Source organism: Canis aureus, chromosome 36 (genome assembly GCF_053574225.1).
Source record: "Canis aureus isolate CA01 chromosome 36, VMU_Caureus_v.1.0, whole genome shotgun sequence".
Classification (NCBI taxonomy): Eukaryota; Metazoa; Chordata; class Mammalia; order Carnivora; family Canidae; genus Canis; species Canis aureus.
The window spans coordinates 29,979,046-30,003,818 of record NC_135646.1 but is presented as its reverse complement, the minus strand read 5'-3'; the positions used below and the strand labels follow the sequence as shown (position 1 = coordinate 30,003,818).

Here is a 24,773-nt window from a genome sequence, read left to right as displayed (position 1 = left end):
CTGGAGGGAAAGGCCGCGGCCTCCCCGGCGCCGCATCCCGGCCGGGCGCGCAGGAGGGCTCCCTCCTTCCGCGGCCTCCACCCCCTGCCCCGCGGCCTCCACCCCTCCCCGCCGCAACCCCCTGCCCGTGGCCTGCCCCCTGCCCTCCCTGCGGCCGGCCCCCTCCCCCCCGGAGCCCCTCTGCCCGTCCCCCGCCCCGCTCCCCGGCCTCCCCCCTCCTTCCTCCTCCCCTCCCTGCCTCCCCGCCCCGCGGCCTCCCCCCTCCCTCCTCCTCCCCTCCCGCGGCCTCCCCGCGGCCTCCCTGACTCCCCTCCCCGCGGCCTCCCCCTCCTCGCGGCCTCCCTGGCTCCCCTCCCCGCGGCCTCCCCTCTCCCCCTCCCCGCCTCCCCCCTCCCCTCGGCTCGGGGCCCCCGGGCTGTGCAGGCGGCTGGTGCGCCGCGGCCCGCGGAGCAGGTGAGTGAGGGCGGGGAGCTCGAGGCCCGGGGACGGACCCGACGGGAGCGGAGGGGGAGGGTCGGCGGGAGGCTCGGCCCGGGAGACGCTGCGGGACCTGCGGGCGGGCGGGGTGGCGCTCCGGGGCGGCGGGCACCCCTGCGGCCCGGGCGGGGGGCGGGGGGGGGCTTCCTGCGAGCCCTGAGGTTGAGGCCCGACAGGTGGGTCAGGATCCGCCCGCCACGCCTCCTGATGAAAATAAGCCACTCAACTACTACCACTAATGCGTTAGCCCAGTGACCTCATTCTTGACCTTAAAAATAGAGAACATAAAGAAAAAAATAAAGGCAATGGCAGAGTTCGTTTTTCAGTACATTTGTCTGGATTCTAATGTAGAGGCTACTTTACTTTTAAGCCTTTGTGCATTTTTATGCTACCCTTGAAGTTAGATCTTGGTCACAAAGAGGATTTTATGTAAGTTAACACTTTTTGCACAGAATAAGCTACCAGTTCTTTTCATGCTTTTGGACCACAGCACCGTGTGGTTGGGAATTGCAGCCTGGCCTTGCTGTTGGATGTGCAACATCTCATTATAGACTTAAATGGTAACTATGCTTGTGGTAGTCCTGTAAAAAATAATGTCTTCTTGGACAGAGAAGAACCGTGAAGCAAAAGTTATAACGCTATTCATTATACATGTATTTCTCCTTTTATTGCTGTCTCTGATAACAATTAGGAAATGTCTTGTTCTATTTCATCTTATAGATAAATTGTGTAAAAGATAATTATGTTACATAAAATGATTAATAAAAACAAGTTATCTTCTTCACTTATTAAAGGTAAGGACGGTATATATGAGCTTTTCTGGATGGGTGTCCTTCACAAATGTCCTGGTTAAAATATTTTAAATCTTGTCCTGAAGCTAAGAAAACTCTGTAGATTGACGTTTTTGTTGGGTTTAGAGTTTAGAAATCAAAGCAGAGTTGACAGTGTTTTGTTTCCCATCTCTTATGATTAGTGTAGTGTTTACCAAATTTGCCTAATTTAAAAAATTACCTCAGGCAGTGAGTACATTGGGGAGCGAGTGACAAAAGTGGTTTTAAAAGATTCTGGGTTGCAAAAAAAAAAAAAATTAAAAAAAAAAAAAAGATTCTGGGTTGCAACTTGGGACTTCCTGAATCAGAATCTCTAAAGTGAATCTCTAAAGTGATCTCTCCTGATGATACGTCAAATAGGTCAAAATGATAAAATTAAAAAATAAAAAAAAAGGCAAGGTTGGGAAACACCTGGTGGGAAACAACTTGCTGGAATGAATAGCTGACATAATCTCTCTCATCCCTGTACATAAAATGTTCTTAAATGGAAGCTATGGTTTTACTAATATGATGATGTCATCCATTTAAGAAATCTAAAACTTTTATATCCTTTTGTAGTCACGCCTCCTGGTGATTGACCTAACAAACATTTTTGCATGTTCAGTCTCTTTTTATGTGGAATGCAATGTTAATTCAAGACCTCTAGTGTTATAGGAACATTTCATTAATGGGCTTTTAATGCCGATTCCTGTGACTCGTAAACCATAGCAAAATACTGGGCTATATCTTTCATGTAACAGATTTATTTTCTACCCCTTTTGTGTTCCTAACTAGAGAAAACAAGCGTATAAATTTTAATAATTTATTTATAGCTTTTATTAAAATGACCTAACCCCATCCAAAAAAGAAAAAAAAAAGTTGGGCATAAAATTTGGTCAATTATATATAAAATGAACTAACAAAATAGAGCATTGAACATCTATAAAATAATTTAAGATGAATTACTATGATGGGAACTATGAGAGTTTCCTTTTCTTCTCTCTCCATTCCTTTTCTCTATTTCTCTTGTTATTTTGAGGGGTGGAGAGGGTTGTTTGCTGGCTTGTTTTTATTTTAAATCATCTAAATATTTAAAACCTCCTAACTTAATTATCCAAGTTTAAATTAATGTGAATATTTGCTAACCTTACCAATAGATCCTTAAACTTGTCCTTTTCTTTACAGAATGATGATGGTAGGTTTCTTGCAATGCTAATGAGAGTTCTAGTTAATAGCAAAGGAGTTAAATTTAAATGACCAAAAGAAACTGGTCTTTTAATATTGCTTAAGGAGGACTTAATTTAGTTACAGGGATGTCATAATTTTTCATTATCAGTTGCTTTTTAAATAGGATCTGATCTTCCAAATTCTAGAAAACTTCTCAGGTTTTTTTTTTTTTTTCTTCTCCTGGGAATTTGCAAGAATTACATACAATCACATATAATCCCAGTTTGATCTGGGAATAAGACAGGTCTGTTTTAAAAATATGGCTGATGGTAAGCATCATTAATAGCAAAGGATGGGGGAGGTAGAAATAAAGAATCAGGTCAAGAAGATAACCAGCTTAGACAGTAGCAGGATTAGCAAGAATGCAAGAGAATTTAGTATATTTACATATTGTTCTTTTTTTTTTTTTTTACATATTGTTCTAATGAACCATTTATGTCTTTATTAATTTGAGCTTTTCAAGTAAAAGGACTATATTCTTTCATATATATATATATATATATATATATATATATATATATATATATAATTTATTTATTTATTCATGAGAGACACACAGAGAGAGGCAGAGACAGGAAGAGAGAGAAGCAGGCTTCCTGCGGGAAGTCCTATTAAGGAATCGATCACAGGACCCCAAGATCACGACCTGAGCCAAAGCCAGGCTCCCAAAAGAACTGTATTTTATTTGTGTTCCTTTAAAGGCAAATGTTACATTCAATATTGGGTATTGATTTATTCAACATTAGTAAATATCTGTTAAAAATCAATTTTTGCCTCTACAAAGTTAAAGTAGAATGACTGATATGCTACTAAATCCAGTCAGCAAAAAAATGATACATAACATGATCTATGATGTTTGCTTTCCTACTATAACATTCAGAGAATATATTTTGGTCATGTTATTTATTATTACAGAATAAAAGCCATCTTCTAAAAAGGTCTGTAAGGAACTCTTTTGAATTGTCTAACAGTTATAACCTGAAGATTTGCATAATGAATAATCTCTTACAAATTAATTTTGGTGGAAGAAAATCTCTTTAAACATGTTTATCAGCAGCTCCGGTGACTTAGTGGTTTAGCGCCACCTTCAGCCCGGGGCGTGATACTGGAGACCTGGGATGGAGTCCCACGTCGGGCTCCCCGCATGGAGCCTGCTTCTCCCTCTGCCTGTGTCTCTGCCTCTGTTTGTGTGTGTGTGTGTGTGTGTGTGTTTCTCATGAATAAATAAATTCTTTGTTAAAAAAAAATTAAAAAAAAGATTTAAACATGTTTATCTCCAATGGAATGAAAATCAAACAATTAACTAACAGAACTCCCCATGTGCGTCATTAGGAGATAGAAAAAAAAAAGTGTATCCTGTTCTCAAGGAATTTATAGCCCATTAGAGAATAATGGTGCTCCATGGGCTGGCTTGGATGAGGGCTTAGGTCCTCCTCATAATGTTCATTAACACCTCCATCCACACCCTGACCACTATATATGAACATATAATCTAAGTATTAAAAACCAATGTGATTCCTGGAAAAAAATCAACTTTTTTAAAAATTATTTATTCATGATAGTCATAGAGGAGAGAGAGGCAGAGACACAGGAGGAGGGAGAAGCAGGCTCCATGCCGGGAGCTCGACACAGGACTTGATCCCAGGACTCCAGGATCGTGCCCTGGGCCAAAGGTAGGCGCCAATCCGCTGATCCACCCAGGGATCCCCCAAAAAATCAACTTTAAGACAAATAGCCTAGTGCCCTTTAAACCTAATTTTCATGCCCCTCCCCCAGTCTCATTTTTTCCAGTCAATCAACAAGTATTTATTATGTCCTCGTTAGGTAGATGATAAATATCAACAGGTTTTAAATGTGCATTTTTCAAATCTATAATTTCAATTTTTATTCTCTAAAAATTGTAGTAAATATATATATATAAACAAAATTTGCATATATATATAAATATATATATATAAACAAAATTTACTATTATAACCATTTTCAAGTGTATAATTCACTGGCGTAAAGTACATTCCCACTGCTATGGAACCATCACCACTATCATTTCCAGAACCCTCTCCCTATCCCAAATTGGTAGTCTAGACCCATTAAACAATAACTCCCTATTCTCTCCCTCCAGCCTCAGTAAGCACCATTCTACTTTCTGTCTCTACAAATTTGACCTTTTTGGGTACCTCACATAAGTGGAATCATATAATACTTGTTCTTTTGAGTCGGCTTAGTTCACTTAGCATAATGTTTCCAAAGTTCATCCATGTCGTAGAATGTACCAGAATTTCATTCCTTTTTAAGGCTGGATAGTATTCGGCAGCTTCTTTTATTTGGAAAACAGATACAAAAAAAAGAAAAAAAACACACACACACACACACAAAAACAGGGAAGTTTTGAACTGGAACAGACCATAGACATCATCTCCTTCAAGCTCTGTGTCCCTCCAAGGGAAACAAGACCCGGACAGCTTAAGTCATGAGGCCAAGGTCTCACACCTGGTTGGTTCAAGGCAAAGCCTAGCCTAGGAACTAGCTCTCCTGCGGCCTAAACCGAAGCCCTACTACCCACCCACAAAGCCCGCACAGACAGAAAAAGGCAAATGTTAAGTGAGCTGGTGTGAAAGTAAGTGCTGCAGGTGTTCAGAAAGACAGAGATGATTGCAAAATGTTACCTGTGAAGGAAAACATCAAAAGGGACTTGAAGATTAGTAAGACTAGATTCTGATGAACAATTATCACAACTATAATCTGCTACAGGAAGTCTTTCTACAAGCCATACGTCTTGTGTCTTTTCTTTCTGCCTTGAATTATACATTACATTCGTATTCTTTAAAAAAAAAATTGTATTCTTTCCTATAGCTAAGACGGTTATACTGAATCTGCTTCTGTTTTTCATCTTCTATGGAATTTGTGACACCACGGTTGTTCTAAACACATCCTTGAGCGCATAAAAGTTGAAACATATGAAAACTATCCTCAGCAGCCATCCCCACCCTCTCCCCTCGCGCTCGGGCCCAGGCCCGGGGGAGGCCGCCCGGCCCCAGCACCCCGGCTCCCGGTCTGGGCGGGCAGGAGGCCCGGGGGCACCCGCTGGGGCCGTCTCTGGGCGAGCCCAGCTGTGCTCTGCGCGTCCCAAACTGAAGCAACGCGCATCGGGGCCCAGCAGCCGAGGCACACCTCGCGCGGATCAGAACCCGGGCGGGGCTGTTCACGTAGGTAGTTTTCATATGTTTCAACTACATGTTGCCCCCACAGAGGGCACGCCCGTGCCTGTCTCTCTCTCTGTCTCTGTGTGTGTGTCTCTCTCTCTCTGTCTCTGTGTGTCTCCCTGTCTCTGTCTCTCTGTGTCTCTCCACACACACACTTTTAAACTGCTCCTCGTTGAACTAGAAACAGAGCAGCACGCAGGTCCCAGGCGCACCGCTCCAGGGGTCTACAGAGGCCCTGCGGCGGCTGCACCCAGACCCAGGGCTACGGCCCCTCCTCTCCTGCAGGCCGGGCCTCCGCTGTGACTTCCGACATCCCAAGTCAGCATCGCCTGTTCTCAGACTTCAAGTAAATCGCCCACTACATGGGTCTGTGGCTGACGTCTTTCCCTCAACACCCTGTTTCTGTGACATGTGGCCACGTTGTCGCCTACAGCGATTCATCCATTCTCACTGCTGCATAGTAGGGTCTTTTTTTTTTTTTTTTAAGATTTATCTATTTATTCATGAGAGACACACACACACACACAGAGAGAGAGAGAGAGAGAGAGGGAGAAGCAGGCTCCATGAGGGAGCCCAACGCGGGCCTGGATCCCGGGACCCCGGGTCACGCCCTGGGTGGAAGGAGACGCTCAGCCGCTGAGCCCCCGGGGGTCCCCATCCTGCACCTCTTAATGGATTCTGAGAAATGTTTGACAATCAAATACCTGAAAGGTGAACAAGGCTCATCCACTGGAAAGATAGTTTAGTTCCCAGGGAGTTAAAAGGCAGTATTTAAACAGCCACCAGTGCTTCTGACATAGTCCCCCGCCTAGGTGACCAGGTGGGCAGGTGAAGGAGCCAGGTGGCACCCGTGAGGCTACTGTTAGCAGGTTGCACGTTAGCCCTGGCTGGTGCTCCAGCTGGGCCGGTTGAGCCCCCAGCAGAGTCCGTGTGGGCCCAGGCCTGTCCCTGCACTCCTGCTGGGCGGCCACCTGTCCTCAGGCCAGTGCCATGGAGGGGGAGCGAAGTGACGACTGCTCTGTGACGGCGGTGTGTGCCACGTGAGGCTGCGGCCGGCCCCTGGCTGGCCCACTAGAGACCCTCGGGCATCGGCGCCCCCTTGAGAGGCCACTGGCCGCCTCCCCCTAGGACACCCAGGCGACCCATGAAGCCTGGCTTCCTTCCCCGTGGCCGGGACCGTCGGGCTCGGCCGCCACACGGCAGCTCCAAATTGTCCATCGTCAGAGGATGAAAACCTGGGTTCAGGATGTGGGTGGGGGTGGAGGGAGGCCTCGAACGGCGCAAAGCTGCAGACGCCGTGGATCCCCGCAGGAGGAAGCGATGTCGACGGGAATGCTTTGACCTTCTTGCTCGTTCAGGCGGGCAGTCCTGTCCGTTGAGGGCCCTCGTTGTGTGGCGGCTGCGGCCGCGACCCCGAAGCAGGCCGGCTCGTGGCACCGCCAGGCTCGGCACAGAGCGGCCGCGCCCGGCCTGGGATCCCCACGGACCCCGAGGCGCCCCAACCCGGCCAGGCCCAGGCAGTCAGACCGGCCTGCAAAGGAAGCTTGTTGTGGGTCACCCCGGGACTGCGAGTAGCTCCCAGCCTTCGGGGTTCGTGGCCTAGCGGCCTTGCAGACGAGGTCTCGGTGGCCCCCGGGTCGCCAGCCTCCTAAGTTCTCAAACAAGGACGCGTGCCTGTGGTTTCCATGAAGCCGCGCGTAAAAGCCACCGCTGTCCTGGGCTCCCGGCGTGCAGAGCTCTGTGCTGGTTCTTTTCCCGAAATCTCTCATTTGATCGTCACTAGCTCCTGGCAACTTGCGTATTATATTCCTGTTACAGAGGAGGGAGGCTCAGAAGGGGTAAGTAAATCACCTGGCGCCACACAGCTGTCCATGACGAGGAGGCCACGTGTGTCCCCAAGGCCTGGGTCTTTCCTATTATACTACGCATCACGTCCGAAATATGTGCATATTATTCAAATGTGATTTTTAAAACACTGGTGGTTTGCTGAAATTATCGGAATGTTTAGGGATTAAATGGAGTTTGGTCTGTGTAGAGACGTTTGGGCTTCCAGGAACAGTCTTAAGAGCATTTTTTTTTTTTTCCCACTTCGATTTATTCACCATTTCTCCAACTGGAGATGAAAAACACCACGAAAATCTAAAGAGACTATTTCTGATGTTGCGATGCACGTCTGTTAATGCACCTTTGGTTTGAGATGGTGACGAATGTAACCTCTTTAAAACCGTTCTGATGAAATATGCCTTGAAATGTGCTGTCCCCGAGTAAGGCTGATGAGCGCTAATCCCAGGTTCACTGCATCATTAATGACTTGGCTATTTTTTTTTTAAAGATTTATTTATTTATTTATTTATGATAGACACAGAGAGAGAGAGAGGCAGAGACACAGGCAGAGGGAGAAGCAGGCTCCATGCCAGGAGCCCGATGCAGGACTTGATCCTGAGACTCCAGGATCGTGCCCTGGGTCGAAGGCAGGTGCTAAACTGCTGAGCCACCCGGGGATCCCCAACGACTTGGCTATTAAAGTGAATGGCCAAAAACAAAAACAATAAATAAATAAATAAATAAATAAATAAATAAATAAATAAATAAACTGAATGGCCCCTAATAGGGAGATTGACCCACGGAACTAAATTTATTGGCCATATGAATGGGGAAGAGACTGCTACTCCATTTTTACTGTTTGGCCAGAAAACAAAAGACAAAGGAATAGACTTTGTTGATATCTGCTAAGATTACCAAGGTCCTTCTTTCAGGAGGGGTGTTGGGGGTAAGCTCCAGTCCCCCCACATCTGTGTATTAAGGCCCTAACCCCCAGTGCCCCGTACTGGGATTGTATTTGGAGACTGGGCCTTCAAGGAGGTGATTAGGGTTAACAAGGCCATATAGATGAGCCCTAATCCAGTCTGACTGGTGTCTTCATAAAAAGAGGGAGAGACACCAGGGATGCTCTGCACAGAGGAGAAGCTGGGTGAGGACTCGGCAAGGAGGTGGCATCTGCGTGTCAAGGGGAGAGGCTTCAGGAGAAACCACGCCTGCGGACGCCTCACTCTTGGAACTTCAGAACTGTGAGAAAAATAAACTGCTGCTGTTGAACCCCCCAGGCGGTGGTATTTTGTCTCAGCAGCCGCAGCAAAGTAATCCAAGAGGAGTTAGATGCGAGGCCTGAGCTAGGCCCTTACCCGATGCCAAAGCCGCCAGTTAAGAAGGACTAAGAAGGATGTGATGGGTGGGATTTTACTCTCCAGCAAAGATGATTTACATGGAGGACCAGCTGGGAAAAAGGACTTTCTAGGAGTAGAAAGGAAGTCAAATGCCAGGTGGTGATTTTATTTTATTTTATTTTATTTTATTTTATATTTTATTTTATTTTATTATTTTATTTTATTTTCAGGTGGTGATTTTAATAGTCAAACTAGTGACTACTATCAGCTAGGTGTGTTTCTCTACTTTTTTTGCCCTATAACGCACCTATTTTTTTTTTTTTTTTTTAATATTTTAGGGCAGCCCAGGTGGCTCAGCGGTTTAGTGCTGCCTTCGGCCCAGGACCTGATCCTGGAGACCCGGGATCAAGTCCCACATCGGGCTCCCTGCATGGAGCCTGTTTCTCCCTCTGCCTATGTCTCTGCCTCTCTCTCTCTCTCTCATGAATAAATAAAATAAAATCTTTTAAAAATGTATTTTATTTATTTATTCATAGAGACACAGGAAGAGAGAGAGGCAGAAACACAGGCAGAGGGAGAAACAGGCTCCACACTGGGAGCCTGACATGGGACTCGATTCCCGATCCTCAGGATCACACCCCGGGCTGCAGGCTGCACTAAACCACTGCACTACTGGGGCTGCCCTATAACGCACCTTTTAATAATATGCTTGTGATGATTTACCCAATAATTACTCCTCCCCTGAGTTAGCAGCTAAGATTTTATGAAAGAATTTTATTGGCTAGAGTGCTGGCTTACAGTGAGGGCTTCTTCTGTTTTCTGGGGACTTGAATCTTGTCCCGGCCGCTTCCGAGCTGTGTGATTTGGGGCTGCTTAACCTCCCATGCCTCCGTTTCTTCATCTGGAAGGTAGAGATCGTAGCACCTTCCTCATAAAGTTGTGCGAAAGTTAAACGAATAATACACATAAAGTGCTTAGAAGGATCCCTGGCATACGGCAAGCACTGAGTACAGGTCAGCTATTGTCTTAACTTGGGCCTGTCTCTGCACGTGGACGACTGTCAGAACCAGGGCACCTACACGGTGTCCCAAGGTATCCGCCACCACGGGCCAGCTCCTGCGGACCGGCCACGCACGGTGCCAAAGAAGAATCGGGGCCTGGAGAACGGTAGCTGTTCCACCGCAGTGCTTAGCGCCATCTGGGAGGCTGACAGGACAGACCCCGGGCCCCGCCCCGCAGAGTCTGACTCAGCCAAGGTGGGATGCAGCCCAGGAGTCTTTATGTGATCCAGGTGGCTCCCGGGTCAACTATGAAGAAATACTAATCAAAAAGAATTTCTTCTATATTCAAAGCTATTAAATTTATGGTAAATGTCCTAACTTCCTAATCACAAGTCTATATAATACGTTTCACTTAAAGTATTTGAAATGGGGCAGCCCCAGTGGCCCAGCGGTTTAACGCCGCCTGCAGCCCAGGGTGTGATCCTAGAGACCCGGGATCGAGTCCCACATTGGGCTCCCTGCATGGGGCCTGCTTCTCCCTCTGCCTGTGTCTCTGCCTCTCTCTCTCTGTCTCTCATGAATAAATAAGTAAAATCTTAAAAAAAAATAAAGTATTTGAAATGTTTCAGTAAAACTAACTTAGGTCAAAAAATGAATATGTAAATTTGCTTTTTAAAAAATCACGTAAGTGTGGGGCACCCGGGTGGCTCAGTCAGTTAAGCATCCGAGTCTTGATTTTTGGCTCAGGTCATGATCTCAGGAATGAGATTGAGCCCCATGTTGGGCTCCGTGGTCCGCGTAGAGTCTGCTTGAGTCTCTCTCTCTCTCTCTTTCTAAAATAAATCTTTTTTAAAAAATCATCTGAAAGATAATTTTTACAAGTGTTAGAGTTATTGACAAATCTGAAGAAACTTGCCATTGAACATAGACCTCAGGTTCTCCACAGGCAAGTTGAGTACTTTGAGTTGAGTTGTTCCGGGTGAGGATGACTTGACCTGCGCACCCCTCAGGGTTGTGGTCTTCATGAACTGAGGGGAGCACAGATGGAGGGAGGCATGTGAAAGCAGCTTCTGGAGAAGCCGTGAGAATGGGGGTTCCACTTGTACGGAGGAAATGGTCCATTCGGCCAGGAGCAGCCTACTTGCGCAGGTCAATCAGAACGTTTTGCATGTAGATCATGAGAGCTGTGAGAGATTTGTTTTTTTTGGTTTTTTTTTTTTAGGGAGCTAGGACCCTGAAGAAAGGCAAATAGTGCTGGGCTCTCCAGGATGGCTGGAGAGAGCTGAACCTGGGCATTCAGCCTGGAGCCTGACGAAATATGCTAGTGTTTCCCGGGGTCAGAATAGTGATTAAGGTCGGACTCCAGGATAACTTTGGAACTGAAAAGCCTGATTATTGGGTTATGATGAATTCCTAAAATCTGTACACCTGTTACGCTCAGGACTGAAGTTTGTAGCTGATACTTCTTTCCTACTGGTCAAGTAGCTGTGCCCAGGTTGTGGGAGAATATGGTCCGTATTGAGGAAATACAGGTCAAGCTCAAAGGGGAGAGATCGAGACCTCTGGGGCAGCGACGCAGAAACCCCTCGGCACTAAGCTGGCGAGCGTCCTGTGTGAGGGAAGGGCTGGTGCTGTTTCCTGGGGTTTGCAGTCTGCGTGAGTAGCTCGCCTCAGTGTTCCGAGGGCATCGCAGGCAAAGTTTCCTGGTCCTGCAACAGGGCAGTGGTGTGGTATTTCTTTAAAACAAAACAAAACTGCTTTTTAACAAAGTTGAGGAAAATAGAGAATACTGTTATTCTTTATCCAGAAAGCTCTCAAACTAGACCCTTTAAAATCTTCATGCTAAAAAAAAAAAAAAATCTTCATGCTGCTTTTCAGGATACTATTGGTTCACTGATTATTTTCTCTTCCCTTATAATAGAATCACTTAGAACATTTACTAAGAAATCAAATCTGTCTAAGTTACTGAATTTATACTCCTGGGGCATGTGTACCCCAACATGTTTATGTGTACATCTTATGTATATTATCTATAATTTATACCATATACATGTCATTATTTCTTTTAGGTATTGTAAATATTAATCCTTATTTTGCAGAAATATTTTAACCCAACCCAACTCTTTCTGTTTGTTTTTTTTTGTTTGTTTTTTGTTTTTTTTGAAGACAAATTAAGGCAAAATGGAATTACTGGTTAAAGGTAGTGACATCTCTAGGGATCTCGATACATTTTTCTCAAACGCCTTCTGGAATCCCACTTGTCTGCGTGCCTAAGAGCAGAGTATCCGTACCTGTCTCACCATACTTGCAAGAATGAATGCTAACTTACAGCAGCTTGATCTACCTAATAGTAAAGGAAGATGTCTCATTTTTATTCACTTTCCTTTTACTGGTGTTGAAGGCGGATATGGTTTGTCATGGTGTTTGACCCATAAGCTTAAGAAAATAGCTTTTTGGGGGAGCAAACCTAAGACAAAGCAACTATGACCATTCCCAGTTAACCCTGTAGCACTGATAGCTTTGTTGCATTGGTCCTCAGTCTTGTAGAGTCTGTTAAGGAACTTTTGTTTTCTTTTTTTAAGAAGGTGAGTGTTGATTATGGTCATAGAGAGCCCGAGCGTGTGTGTAGGACTGACTCAGGGCCCTGCCGCTTAGTCTTGTGTAAGCCTGAAGAAGTTACCTCCTCCCTCCAGGCTTCAGGTCCCTTGACCATAAGACGAGGCTGACAGCCCTCCCGGTAATTCTCACGATGACACCACGTACCAGGCTTGGAGAGGCTTCGGGGGAAAGGTAGCTACAGTACTTGTGAAAGCTGCCCCCAAACTGATAGGATAAATCCTCCTCCACTGCTCTCCTGTTCCCCAATATGGTGAAAGAAAGCGCTACTTCCAGGGCCACTGAGCCTGAGCCACCACTCCAAGGTCACGACAAGACTTAGGCTTTCCTTCCAACCCTGTGGTTTCCTATCTGCCTGCCTGTCGCTCTAGGGATTAATAATGTAGATGTTCAAAGCCCTTCTTTCACTGAGCATTCAATTTTTTGCATAACGGATTTTTGAGACTCAAAGTATTTTTTGGAAGCATTTAAAAAATAAGTTTCAGATTTTAGATGCCATGTGGTCTTCCACGCCGGGATGTGCGTGGGCCACACCAGCCTGGCTGACCCCGCCGACCCCAGCGGGTGATGTAGTAGGCCGCACGTCCCTACGTCGGCCCTGAACTGCTTTCTCTCCCACGTTCCTGGGCTTCCCAGCTGCCGGCCCAGGCCGGGCCCCATTCCGCCAGGGGCTGAGCTGCAGAGCCAGGTTCCGAAATGTCAGCCGTCCTGCGGGAGCTGCTCCGCGTCTCGGAGAAGGCTGCCAACATCGCCCGGGCCTGCAGGCAGCAGGAGGCCCTCTTCCAGCTCCTGATAGAAGAAAAGAAAGACGGAGAAAAGAACAAGAAGTTTGCCGTTGATTTTAAGACGCTGGCTGATGTCCTCGTACAGGAAGTCATAAAACAGAACATGGAGAACAAGGTAGGGAAGGTCACAGCCAACGTAATCACAAAATCCTCACCCTGTGGTTTTTCCCAATACATAGCCTGTCTTTTTCTTGTCCTTCCCTACCTCAGAACACTAGCACCCAGGACTCTAATATAAACAACTTGGGATTTCCCCTCCTGTTTTGACTATAAAATGACTAAAATGTTCATTGCAGAAAAAAACTAAAAAATAGAAAAGCATATAAGGCAAAAAAGAAATCACAGTTCTGACAGCTAAAGAGAAACATTTGGATAGGGAGCTTTTTATTTATTAATGAATTTCTTTTTAATAAATAATACACATTCTCTGGAAAATAAGCAAAAATAAGAATCCTTAATCCTACCATTAGAGAGAACCACAGCTATGGTTTACTAAATATTGTCAGAACATTTTCCTTCGATGTGTATTTGTGTGCCTGGGACATAGAATTTATCTCAGTAGCAATGAGAACATACTATTTTATTGACTTCTTTTTTTTTTTTTTGATTTGACATATCCTGTCCTGCCTTTTGATATAATCTTTTATCAAATGGTTATCTAATCAGTTACGGGCTTGTACAAGCCTGAAGCCTGAAAATCCCATTTTATTCTCATAGAAAATCATTGCTTATAACTAACAATGATCATGATTCTAACTATCTGAAGCTGCCTGGGAAAAGAAACTATTCATAAGTAGTAATAATAAATAATAACACTAGCAGACACTTATAAGTCCTTACTGTGTGTCAGGGACTTCTAACGGCTCTAAATATATTAATTTATTTAACTATCGTAGTAATTTTATGAGATAAGAACTATTATTCCAACGGATCAGAAAAAAGCAGCACAGACAGGTTAAGTAATTTGCCCAAGGTTACACAGCAAGTGAGTGGCAGGGCTGGCTTTTGAGCACTGGCTGACTGGCTCTAGAGTTGCATTCTTTGCAATACTATGTTTGCTTTTGCATGATAATCTAATAATCAAACATTTTTTTAAGATTTGGGAGGATAGAACTTTATGACAGCACTACAAAATATTAGAATAGTTTCTACTGAAATTCTCAAAATATTTTGAATCATTTAAAGTATATTCTTGACCATAGGCAGGAAGAGAGAGTAAATGACCCCTTGAAATCTCTACAAACTCTACTTTTTCATGCCCTGTAATATCTGGCTCCAATAAATTCTTTTCTTTCTTTTTTTTTTTTTTTCTGATCAAGTAGTTGGGTACAAGGGATGGTTGAGCAATTATATGGATTAGAAACATATCAACATTAACTTTCATTAGCTAATATTTGCCCCAGAGCATTGTAACAGGCACTTGTTCATTCATAAAATATATGACAGGACTTATGAACAAAGGAATGACATTCACTTTTTGCTAGATGCCTTTGTTTCATGACCCTTACATCCTGTAACCTCAGAAACAGGTCTTTAAGCAGTTGGGAGACCAAGCTGCAGCCGTGCATGAGTGGGCTCATTGGCAGCCCCTGTCGACCTGCGCTGTTCTTTAAAAGAGGAAAAACAAAACAAGATGTGGTGGGCACTATTAAAATTATTGGCCATCTGCAAATGACTGAATTCAAATATTTGAAGCATTTCCTTGCTTTTGCAGCCTGAGAACATCACGCAGATCATAATTCAGCACATAGTTTGAGAAAAATTCTCTTTACTACAGAGAGGATCAGAAGCAAAATGTATCTTGAATGCTTCCTGGTCCTCAGAGAGAGAAAAGATTCTTACTTAGCTCCATGGGTTGTTTTTTTTTGTTTGTTTTTTTTCATTCTATGATGATGTATTAATGATCCGTCAAGAAAATAGTTCCTTTTTTTTTTTTTTCTCTCCTTGCCTGAAGTCCAAGGATACCTCCAACAGGTGCAGCAAATGCCTGAAGATGAAAGCAAACTCTCATGTTATCCTCTAGTCTTAATTAGTAATGGTCTTGGGTACTTGGGCAGCACTGTTAACTCCATAAGCTAGCACGGTGCTGTTGATGAGCAACGGGTAAAATATCTTCTTTGCAAATATTCTAGTTCTATGGCCCTTAAATGGAAGGACGAAGTTTCTAAAGTACTGCAGACTCCTACCATGATTTGGACTTCCTGGGGGGGCAGAGGAGCAGGAAAATATTAGAAAGTGAAGTACTGAGTCAAGCTGACTTCACTTTTTATACTTGAATTGATTTCTGGAGTGATGAATTTCAGATCTAGTTGTGCTATGTAATTTGAAGTACAAAATGAAAATATGTTAAGAATTAAACATGTACGTGGGATTGGGGGGGTTCTGTTTTTGTTTTGTCTTTGTTTTGTTTTTTGATTTCTTTGTCATACTCTGAATCATTCAGTTTCCAGGTTTGGGAAAAAAAATTTTGGGAGAAGAATCAAATGAGTTTACTAACGAATTGGGTAAGTATATGAATTTTACTGTATTTTTATGACTTAATCATCATATGGTATTCTAATTTTCAACAACATCATGGAATAAATGAGGGTTTGGGAACCTTTCATGTAAATAACATATTTGAATGTTAAGCTTCATTCAGTACCTGAGAATATCACGCCATTTAAGTTGGAGAATTAACTTGGAATTATTAGTATCTTGGAATTATTAGTATCTTGGAATTATTTAGCAAGTCTATGCGTATTATTTTAGATATAAATCTAGAGCATTTAAAATAATATTTGATGACCTTTGGGGAAGTTGCATGGCCCTTTGAGAATCTAGCAGAAGTTACAGATGTTCTCAGAAAGATGCACATTACACAGTGGTATGGACAATTTTAGGTCCAAGTTTTAAACCCATTCTTGAGCCTCCTGGGAAGCCCAGAGGCCTTGCCTGAGAATCTAGAGCAGCCCTATCTATCTATGAAATACTGTGTGCTCTTGAGCAAAGAAAACTTGTTCACCTCATCAGTTCTCTGGTCTTAGAATCTCTGTAAAAGGAGTTGGATTAAATAAAAGTTTCCTTTTAGTACCAAATTTTAAGTCTTCTTTAATTAGTTTCCTGCAGGCCAGAAGCTCCATTGATGTACCTCCATGTTCCCTGATGGTAGAGAGAAAAAAAAAAAAAAAAATCTCTGATCCTTTACAGAGACACAGATTATTTTTAGTTTGGGTGTGTTTTGTTTGTTTAATGGTAGAAGATTAAAATAGTGAACTTTATCATTGATCATGTGGCCAATAGTCAAACATCCAGAGGCACAGTTACAAAGGAAAAACTAAGTTCTGGATTAACGCTGGAAGAGTGTCACCTGCATGGGCTACGTACTAAGATGGGGTCGGTTCTGGGACGCTCAGAGAAATCACCTGTAAACTTCGTAAGGTTAAAAACCACCTAATAAGTGATTAACTAATAAGCAATCCTGTGCCTGAAATCCTGTGTTTGGCTACGTCAAAAACAGTTACTTTAACATTTCATTTACCTGGAGCTTTAGGGGCCACAAGAGCTGCCACTTACCTTTCCTGAGACCTGAGGAGGAGGAGGAGCTTAGCGGGCCTGGGCCAGAGAAATGTGGAGCCTGGGATGGGGAGGTGAGCGCAGGCAGGAGCAGAAGTAGTTGGTGGGAATTCACTGGAGAATCGTAAGCACAGGAGTAACGAGCCGGGTTTGCTCCTCGATGATCCCAGGACACCTCCCGAGCCCAGCGCAGGAGCTGGGGTGAGGGCCGTGTGGGGTGTCGTTGGGCCCCAACTCCATGGTCTAGTTTGAGTGTCGCTTCACTAAGTACAGCAGTGTGGGTCTTGCTGACCCAGAGTCATCCCCGTTCGGGGTCCTACTGTGCTTCCCAGGCCGTAAGGGACACACGCAGCACCCAGGCCTCCGAAACTCGGCTGTGGGTGGGATCCTGCGTCCCAAGTGTCCGACCCGTGGGTGCTGCGGTCCCGCAGTGGCCTGGGGCCTGGGGGCACCTGTCGCGTCACCTGCGGCCTGGAACGCCCTGTCTTGTCCTGCCGGCCCTTGGGTCACTGTCCGTCGGCCTCTGTCCTCCCGTGGGCCGCGTGTCCAGGGCTGCAGGGGAGCGTGTGCCGGGGCACCGTGGCCGCGTCCGGAGCAGGGGCTCTGCTCGCATCCGCTCCCGGCCGCCTCCCCGAGGGGAGCCTTCGCCCGAGTGTCCTGTCACCACAGTTTGCTCCGTGGGAGCGTTCTGGCTGCTGCTGGCCTACCTCCTGGGCACAAGCGTCCTCACCTTCCGTGTGCTGCTCACAGCTCTGTGATCCTCCGTCCAAACGGTAACAGGCTGACCGAGTTATATTAAAAGGCAAAAGGCAAAAATAAATACTATCAAGGACTCAGGGTCCAGGGGCCCCCAAGCCCCCGTAAGCTGTGCACAAAATTGTGCACGTGTGCCCATGTGGACGGTTTTCGGGAAGATGTTTCTTTGATACTTGGAATCCATCCCTCACGTCACAGGAGGTAGATGAGTGACTCCTGGGCCACTGTGGCCTCGTGAAGCCACCCGGTGCTTAGCAACCACAGTATGGACGCGCTGCCCTCCCCTAATCTAAGGGGCGGCTCTTGCTCCTCCTCACCCTTCTGCTGCTGTTTCCTCCCCTGAAACTCTTGAGATGTAATAATGGCTTTTAGTTTGTCTTTATTCTAGGGGAAAAGATTATCTTGAGGCTGTGTCCGACGGAGGAAGAGACAGTAGAGCTTCTTAGCAAGGTCCTTAATGGGAACAAGCTGGCGTCTGAAGCACTAGCCAAGGTCGTTCATCAGGATGTCACCCTTACGGACCCAACTCTTGATTCGGTAGAGATCAACATTCCTCAGGACATTTTGGGAATCTGGGTGGATCCCATTGGTAAGTACAGGGGAGTGTTTGCTTTGATTTGTTCTTTTTAGAAATCCCTCTGTGGGGTGGGGAGGCTTGGGAAAATAACAGTCGAGAGTGAAGTTGAATTCTCCTAGACATCTTTAACATCTCAAGGCCCTAAGATGAGCGGTGAAGAGTGGAGGTGTATGTGTGACAGTGTGTTGTTGTGGATTTGTGTGTCAACAGCTCTATAACGTGTGCTGGTGTGCATCTGTCGGTGGGTGTGTACACACGTACATCTATATCAAACTGAATCAAGTCTTCTTTGAAAGATTGCAAGGGCCAAACTGGTAAACAGGACGGAGTCATGAAGTGATAGGAGCGCAATCAGTGTGACGAAGGGAGCACACATGCCATTTAAGGAACACTCCGCTCCAGCGGATTGTTGCCACATGGAAGCGCAGTCCAGATCTTCCAGTTTTTAAAGAGAAAATAAAATCCAGGTTTTTAAGTGATACCGCCCCGATTTTGAAGCAGTGACCACTAATTCAATTAAGAGCCAAACCTCCATCCGGGCCTATAAGGGGATCAGGACGGATCGCAACTCCCTGGCAGCTTGTGGCCTCGTACAGCTTCCTACTCTCTTGTCCGCGGGGCTGTAGCGCCGCAGCCTCTGGCCCCACGTTTCTGGTCTATTCGGCGAGGCTGTCAGTGCAAGGCCCTGGCTGCCGGCTTGCGTCTCTCCTTTGCTTCATGTCCACTTGCCGCGCAGGCTGTGCCAGCCCAGGTGGGGCCACCCCGGCAGATGCCCCTTGGCCCCCCCAGCTTCCGTCTTGCACACGAGCCGGTATGACGTCATAAAAATGCCTCTAATAACCAGGGAATTACAGGACATTCATTCAGTGGATTACATCTGCAGACTAAGCATATTTCCCAAAATCTTTTGTAACTCGATGGCAGATTAGCATTAGTTGAGGATTCTGAGGGAGAGGGCTCTCCCATTTCTTGGCGCTATCCTAAATGGATTCTGTGAGCCAGCTCTGTGGGTCCTGTGCGCCCGCCCCCGTAACGGGGTGCCGACTTACTAGATGCTGGCCAGCAGCTGCCGCACGTATGTCTCTCAGGGGGAAACCTAGCACCTCGGCTTCTTTTTCACCGGAGCACCATCAATTTCTTCTTTTTTTGTGCCACATTTTGTGTCTCTTTCCTTCCTCGGCTCGGGAGACCAAAAAAAGAAAGGTGATTCCACCCCTGAGAGACTTCTGGAAGATTTTTCCATCCATCCGTCCATATTATACTTGTCTTCTGAGTAAGAGGAGCTCTAAAGAATCCCACCAGTTATCCTGAGTCATTAGCTTTTCAATGCTTTTGACATGTGATGGATATTTGAGTGCTTATCACATGCCAGGTGCCATGCTAGGGGCCACAGGAACTATAAACGCATCCTCTCCCTTCAAGAGTTCCCGTAGGGTTGGGGAAGATGGAACACAGGCATCTTAAAAATGGAAGTACAAGAGATCCAGTAACAATTCAATGCAAGTGACACCCAGAGGTAAAACTTGATTGCTCCTGCAGTCTGTTCAGGCCGCTAAACGAAATACCACGGACAAGGTAGCTCAGAAACAACAGAAACTTATTTTCAAGGTTCTGAAGGCTGCAAAGTCCAAGATCAAGGTGCTGGCATGGTAAGATGGAGGCTCGCTCCCGGCTTCAGAGCTGGCACCGCGTCCTCACATGGCACAAGGGACTAGGGCTGTCTCGGGATCCCCTTTTATAAGGCACCAATTGCATTAATGAGGGTTGCACCCTTATGACTTACTAATACCATCCCCCTTTTGGGGGTTAGAATTTGGGGAGGACACATGAGAACCACAGCAGCTGCCACACTAGTAAAAGACAAATTATACAGGACAGAGTGTATAGCCATACCTGTCATTATTTTATTTTTTATTTTTTTCATTATTTTATTTTGTCTTTACCTTTCAAATAATCATTGCCTGAATCCAACCAAATATGCTTCATTTTTTTTCAGATTCCACTTATCAGTATATAAAAGGTTCTACTGATATTAAATCCAACGAAGGAATCTTCCCCAGCGGGCTTCAGTGTGTCACCATTTTAATTGGTGTCTATGACCTACACACAGGGGTCCCCCTAATGGGAGTCATCAACCAACCTTTCGTATCACAAGACCTAACCACCCTCAGGTAAAAAGATGAAGATTTCTAGGCGTGTTGTGGTTTGGGGGAACTTACAACCTCAGTTTTGCTTATTGTTGAGATTATCACTTGACATCACCACGACTTGATACACTGAAGAGTTCCTACTAAAGTCTGCAGGTGTGAATTAAAATTCTATTTTCAGTCTTAGATTAAAGATAATTTTAGTGAGGGCTAGGTGCATGCTGCCAGTAACTCGTAACGGGAAGTCTATCTTGGAGATGTAGTCGTCTTGCATTTGAAATACAGCGATCCCGTTCCCTGTCCCCTGTCATTCAAAACCAGAATGAAAGAACGGTGGTAACGCTGTCTTTTACTACTTTTGGAATGAGGTAGATGCTATCACTATGTGGCCAAGTCACGCATTTATGTAATTTTAGAAGAAACTCAAAACAAATATGAAAATTTTCCAATGAAAAGATGAGTAGGTTTGGCGAAGATTAGACGGTGACTGTGGGGTGCTCCCCCTCCTGCCCGGGCGTGAACCACACACTGGGCGTGGAGGTGGCAAGGCTGCCCATCGCCTCTGCTCCGTGGCCCACACTTTGGTTGACTCCGGGGCAAGGTAGGGTCCAAGTGGAAGCCAGCAGCTATTTTCTGGTGGTTTCAGTTTTGAAATAGGCCCTATTTTTCCATGTGAATGACTACACTTTCTTGAACTTTGAGTTGCTTCAGGCAACTAAGATTTGTTCTTTAATGAACATAAACTGCACCTGTGCAATTTTGCCCTTTTTTCTCTACCCTGCCTTCTTGCAAACTGAAAGTGTATCCCCTGTTATCTTTAAAGAATTATTAAGAAATTAAGAACTGGGACTCGCTGCAGACATAATTATGGCCTAGAAATGATTGGCAGGGTAGTCACTGGGGAGCGGGGCTTCCGGAGCTGATGTGCAGATTCCACCACTGAGTGACACGCTCACGGTTGTGGTCTCTAGGGCCCGACCCCCGCCTCTGTAAGTAGAGGAATCTGCAACCCGACCTAACAGAATAGTTAAACATTGAGAAACAAGGGGCCTCTGGGTGGCCCAGTGGTTGAGCGTCTACCTTCGGCCCAGGGCATAACCCCGGGGTCCTGGGATCAGGCTCCCTGCAGGGAGAGCCTGCTTCTCCCTTTGCCCCTCTCTCCGTCTCTCATTGATAAATCTAAAAAAAAAAGAAAAAAAAAAAGTGAGCAGTAAGCGCTCCACAAATCCCGCGTCCCCGTTTCTGGGTGTTTAAGCCAAAGCAGAGCTCGGAAGAGGAAGGTGCTGAGGAAGACCCCGGTGAGGCTGCTAAGGGACCTGCAGGTGGAGGGGAGTGGTTTGTGTTCCTGTCTTGTGACCGGCGAGGTGGTGCGTGTCCTGGCAGCTGGGCCCGGGTGCAGGCGCAGGCGCAGGCCCTGGGCCCGTCGGGAGCCGTGGCGACGCGCGTGCACTCTGTCCTGCTCTGTCCCGCAGGTGGCGAGGACGCTGCTACTGGGGCCTTTCCTACCTGGGGACCAACGTTCACTCCCTGCAGCGCGCCGGGCCTGCGGGGAGCGGCGGGGAGCCCCGGGCGGCCGGAGGCGCGGGCCCCGAGGCAGGGCAGCCGCGCGGGCTCTCCGCCGTCATCAGCACCAGCGAGGCGGCCACCGTGAAGGCCGCCGTGGGCCGCGTGTGCGGGGAGCGCGTGTTCCCCGCGGCCGGCGCGGGCTACAAGGGCCTGTGCGTGGTGCAGGGCCTGGCCGACGTCTACATCTTCTCGGAGGACACCACCTTCAAGTGGGACTGCTGCGCGGCGCACGCCATCCTGCGGGCCATGGGCGGCGGCGTGGCGGACCTGCAGGGCTGCCTGCGGGCCGGGCCGGGCGCGGGCCTGGAGCCGCCGCAGCTGCGCTACCACGCGGCTAACCGGGGCGCTGCGGGCGCCGAGCGCTGGGCCAACAAGGGCGGGCTGCTGGCCTACCGCTCCAGGGAGCGGCTGGACGCCTTCCTCGGCCTGCTCATCCCCAGCCTCGCGGCCGTGGGCACCCCCACCTAACGGGCTGCGACCCCCCACCCCGGGACCTAACGGGCCGCGACGCGCCCCCCGGGACTTAACCGGCCGCAACCCCTGCACCTAATGGGCCATGAACCCCCTGGGACGTAACAGGCCACAACCCACCCCCGGGACTTAATGGGCCGCGACCCCCCTGGGACCTAATGGGCCATGACCCCCCCCCGACTTAACGGGCTGCGACCCCCACACCTAACAGGCCATGACCCCCCTGGGACCTAACGGGCCATGACCCACCTCCGGGACTTAATGGGCCGCAACCCCCCTGGGACCTAATGGGCCATGACCCACCTCTGGGACTTAACGGGCTGCGACCCCCTGGGACCTAGTGGGCCACAACCCCCCTGGGACCTAGCGGGCCACGACCCCCCTGGGACCTAACGGGCCACGACCCACCCCCGGGACCTAACGGGCCGTGACCCCCGCACCTAACGGGCCACAACCTCCACACCTAACAGGCTGCTCCCCTCCCCGCACCTAGTGGGCCACGCCCCCCACCCCACGGCGACACCCACGGGCTGCTACACACCGGCCGGCTCGGCACTCGGCCCGCAGCCTGCAGCCCCGGCTGCTCACCCCGAGGCCTCCACGGGGACCTTGGGCCAGCTACTCAGAGACCTCCATGAGCCATCGAGCCAACACAGCCCTGCTCAGTGATGCCCCTCCAAGGACGCGGCCCTGCTCCACGACGCCCCTCCAAGGATGCAGTCCTGCTCGGTGGCAGCCTTCCAAGGACCTGTCCCTGCTCCGTGGTGCCCCTCCAAGGGCCCAGCCCTGCACCGTGGCCTCAGGTGGCCCGTACCCCTGCCGGGGTGCCGCGGCCAGTGTCCTCTGGGGCCGCGGGCCTCTCTGCCTGTGGTCTTCAGCAGCCCCGGTGAGGCCCAGGCTTTGCCGGGAGGGGTCCAAACCTCAGCCCTGGGGTCGCTCCGCCCGGCCCTCTGGGGGCAAGGGGCACTTCGGCAGCGTCTCCCAGGGGTCTGTAAGGACAGTCGAACCGACTACGCTTAAAACCACGACTGTGCTTGGTGATTGGCTGCTGGCACCCGAGCTCCATATTCTTACCACTTACGTTGTCTTAAAGGTGGATTTAAAGAAAACTGAATTCATTCTTCACACATCACGTTAAAAACAAAAGCCCAGAAATGGGTCCTGCTCTCTGATATGTGCCAGAATGGAGAGAACTAGAATACGGTTTAAGAGGGAGGCCAGGAGGCTCAGTGGTGGAGCGTCTGCCTTGGGCTCAGGGCGTGATCCCGAGGCCCTGGGTCGAGTCCCCATCGGGGTCCCCGCAGGGAGCCTGCTTCTCCCTCTGGCGGGGTCTCTGCCTCTCTCTGTTTCTGTGTCTCATGAATAAATAAATAAAATCTTTAAAAATAAAAAGAATATGGTTTAAGAAAAAGCATTTATTGTCAACATGAACATTTTCAGAGCATGTAAATTATCAATAAAATGCAGTGAAAACAGTCCTCTTCAATGTGATCCAAACAAGCAGTTTATCAATGTATGAGAGAAGAAAAGCTACGATAGGAAGTCATGTCCATTCTGGTAACATCTGCCATACACACTCCTCGCCAGCCTGCAGGAAAGCTGAGGCACTTCCTTAAGCATGTGTCTAAGGACAGGCCTGCACTTTGTCTTGCACAAACTACACCCATGGGAGAATGACCTTACTGATTTCTTTAGAAGAAAAAAACTTAAAAATACTTGCAAAGCAATCTGAGGACATATTCTGAATTTTAAACCTTTCCCTCTATTTTTTTTAACGATTGTCTCATACACTATTTTTTTTAAGACTCACCTTGATGAGGACACCTGGCTGGCTTGGTCGGTGGGGCATGTGACTCTTGATCTTGAGGTTGTAAGTTTGAGCCCCACGCCAGGTCTAGAGATGACTTGAAAAAAATAAAGTCTTCAAAAAAGAAAAGACTCCTCTTTAGGAACCCTTTCCAAAGCCTTTAATTCTTTGTTTTCAAAATCACATTCCATCATTTTGTGTGTAACTAATCTCTTTCAAGTACGATCAGAATATACAGTTTTGGAAAGGAGTCCACAAGACTTGGCAAACATACAACTGCCCTGACAGGGATGAGACAGAGGGGGTGGGGGTAGTGATAGAGGGGATGTGCCAGAGTAGCCCGTTGGCCGTGAGGGTCGGTGTCTGATGCATGAGCCAGCATGTTTTACAGGAGACGGGGGAGAGCTCAATCTGCCAGCCCTGGATGGAGGGTGGTAAAAAGCTTCCACTGCACAGCAGTGAGAGCAATCTCTGGGAAGCCAAGTTGCTTTTCCTCCACTATAGCATCGTTTCGATAGTGGGGCCAGACTGAGAGAGCTCCCAGCAGCTGGAATCTGAGGGAACCTGGCCACCTCTCTCTACAGTGAAAGCTAAGCCCTTTCAACTGGGTTT

At 47.3% G+C, this 24,773-nt stretch overlaps 1 protein-coding gene across 4 annotated transcripts; it reads left to right on the top strand.

The window, feature by feature from the left end:
* The first annotated feature begins 293 nt into the window (after nucleotides 1–293).
* Nucleotides 294–23,840, top strand: INPP1 (inositol polyphosphate-1-phosphatase). Of its 4 annotated transcripts, none has more exons than XM_077885107.1 (6): nucleotides 294–453; nucleotides 13,134–13,397; nucleotides 15,726–15,786; nucleotides 17,982–18,182; nucleotides 20,167–20,341; nucleotides 21,790–23,840. In XM_077885107.1, exons 2-6 carry the CDS (start codon nucleotides 13,194–13,196, stop codon nucleotides 22,349–22,351), a joined length of 1,203 nt encoding a protein of 400 aa, XP_077741233.1. In that variant the 5' UTR covers nucleotides 294–453; nucleotides 13,134–13,193; the 3' UTR covers nucleotides 22,352–23,840. The 4 variants fall into 4 exon arrangements, with proteins under 4 accessions (XP_077741233.1, XP_077741235.1, XP_077741234.1 ...); XM_077885109.1 differs by lacking the exon at nucleotides 294–453 and adding an exon at nucleotides 4,076–4,186; XM_077885108.1 differs by lacking the exon at nucleotides 294–453 and having other exon boundaries at nucleotides 10,509–13,397.
* Nucleotides 23,841–24,773: the final 933 nt, after the last annotated feature.

What these genes read in the sequence shown, in the direction of transcription:
- INPP1 (XM_077885107.1), top strand. Translation starts at nt 13,194, where the DNA reads ATGTCAGCCGTCCTGCGGGAGCTGCTCCGCGTCTCGGAGAAGGCTGCC. An exon ending in AACAGAACATGGAGAACAAG is followed by an intron (nt 13,398 to 15,725) that starts GTAGGGAAGGTC and finishes TGAATCATTCAG; the next exon opens with TTTCCAGGTTTGGGAAAAAA. An exon ending in CAAGACCTAACCACCCTCAG is followed by an intron (nt 20,342 to 21,789) that starts GTAAAAAGATGA and finishes TCTGTCCCGCAG; the next exon opens with GTGGCGAGGACGCTGCTACT.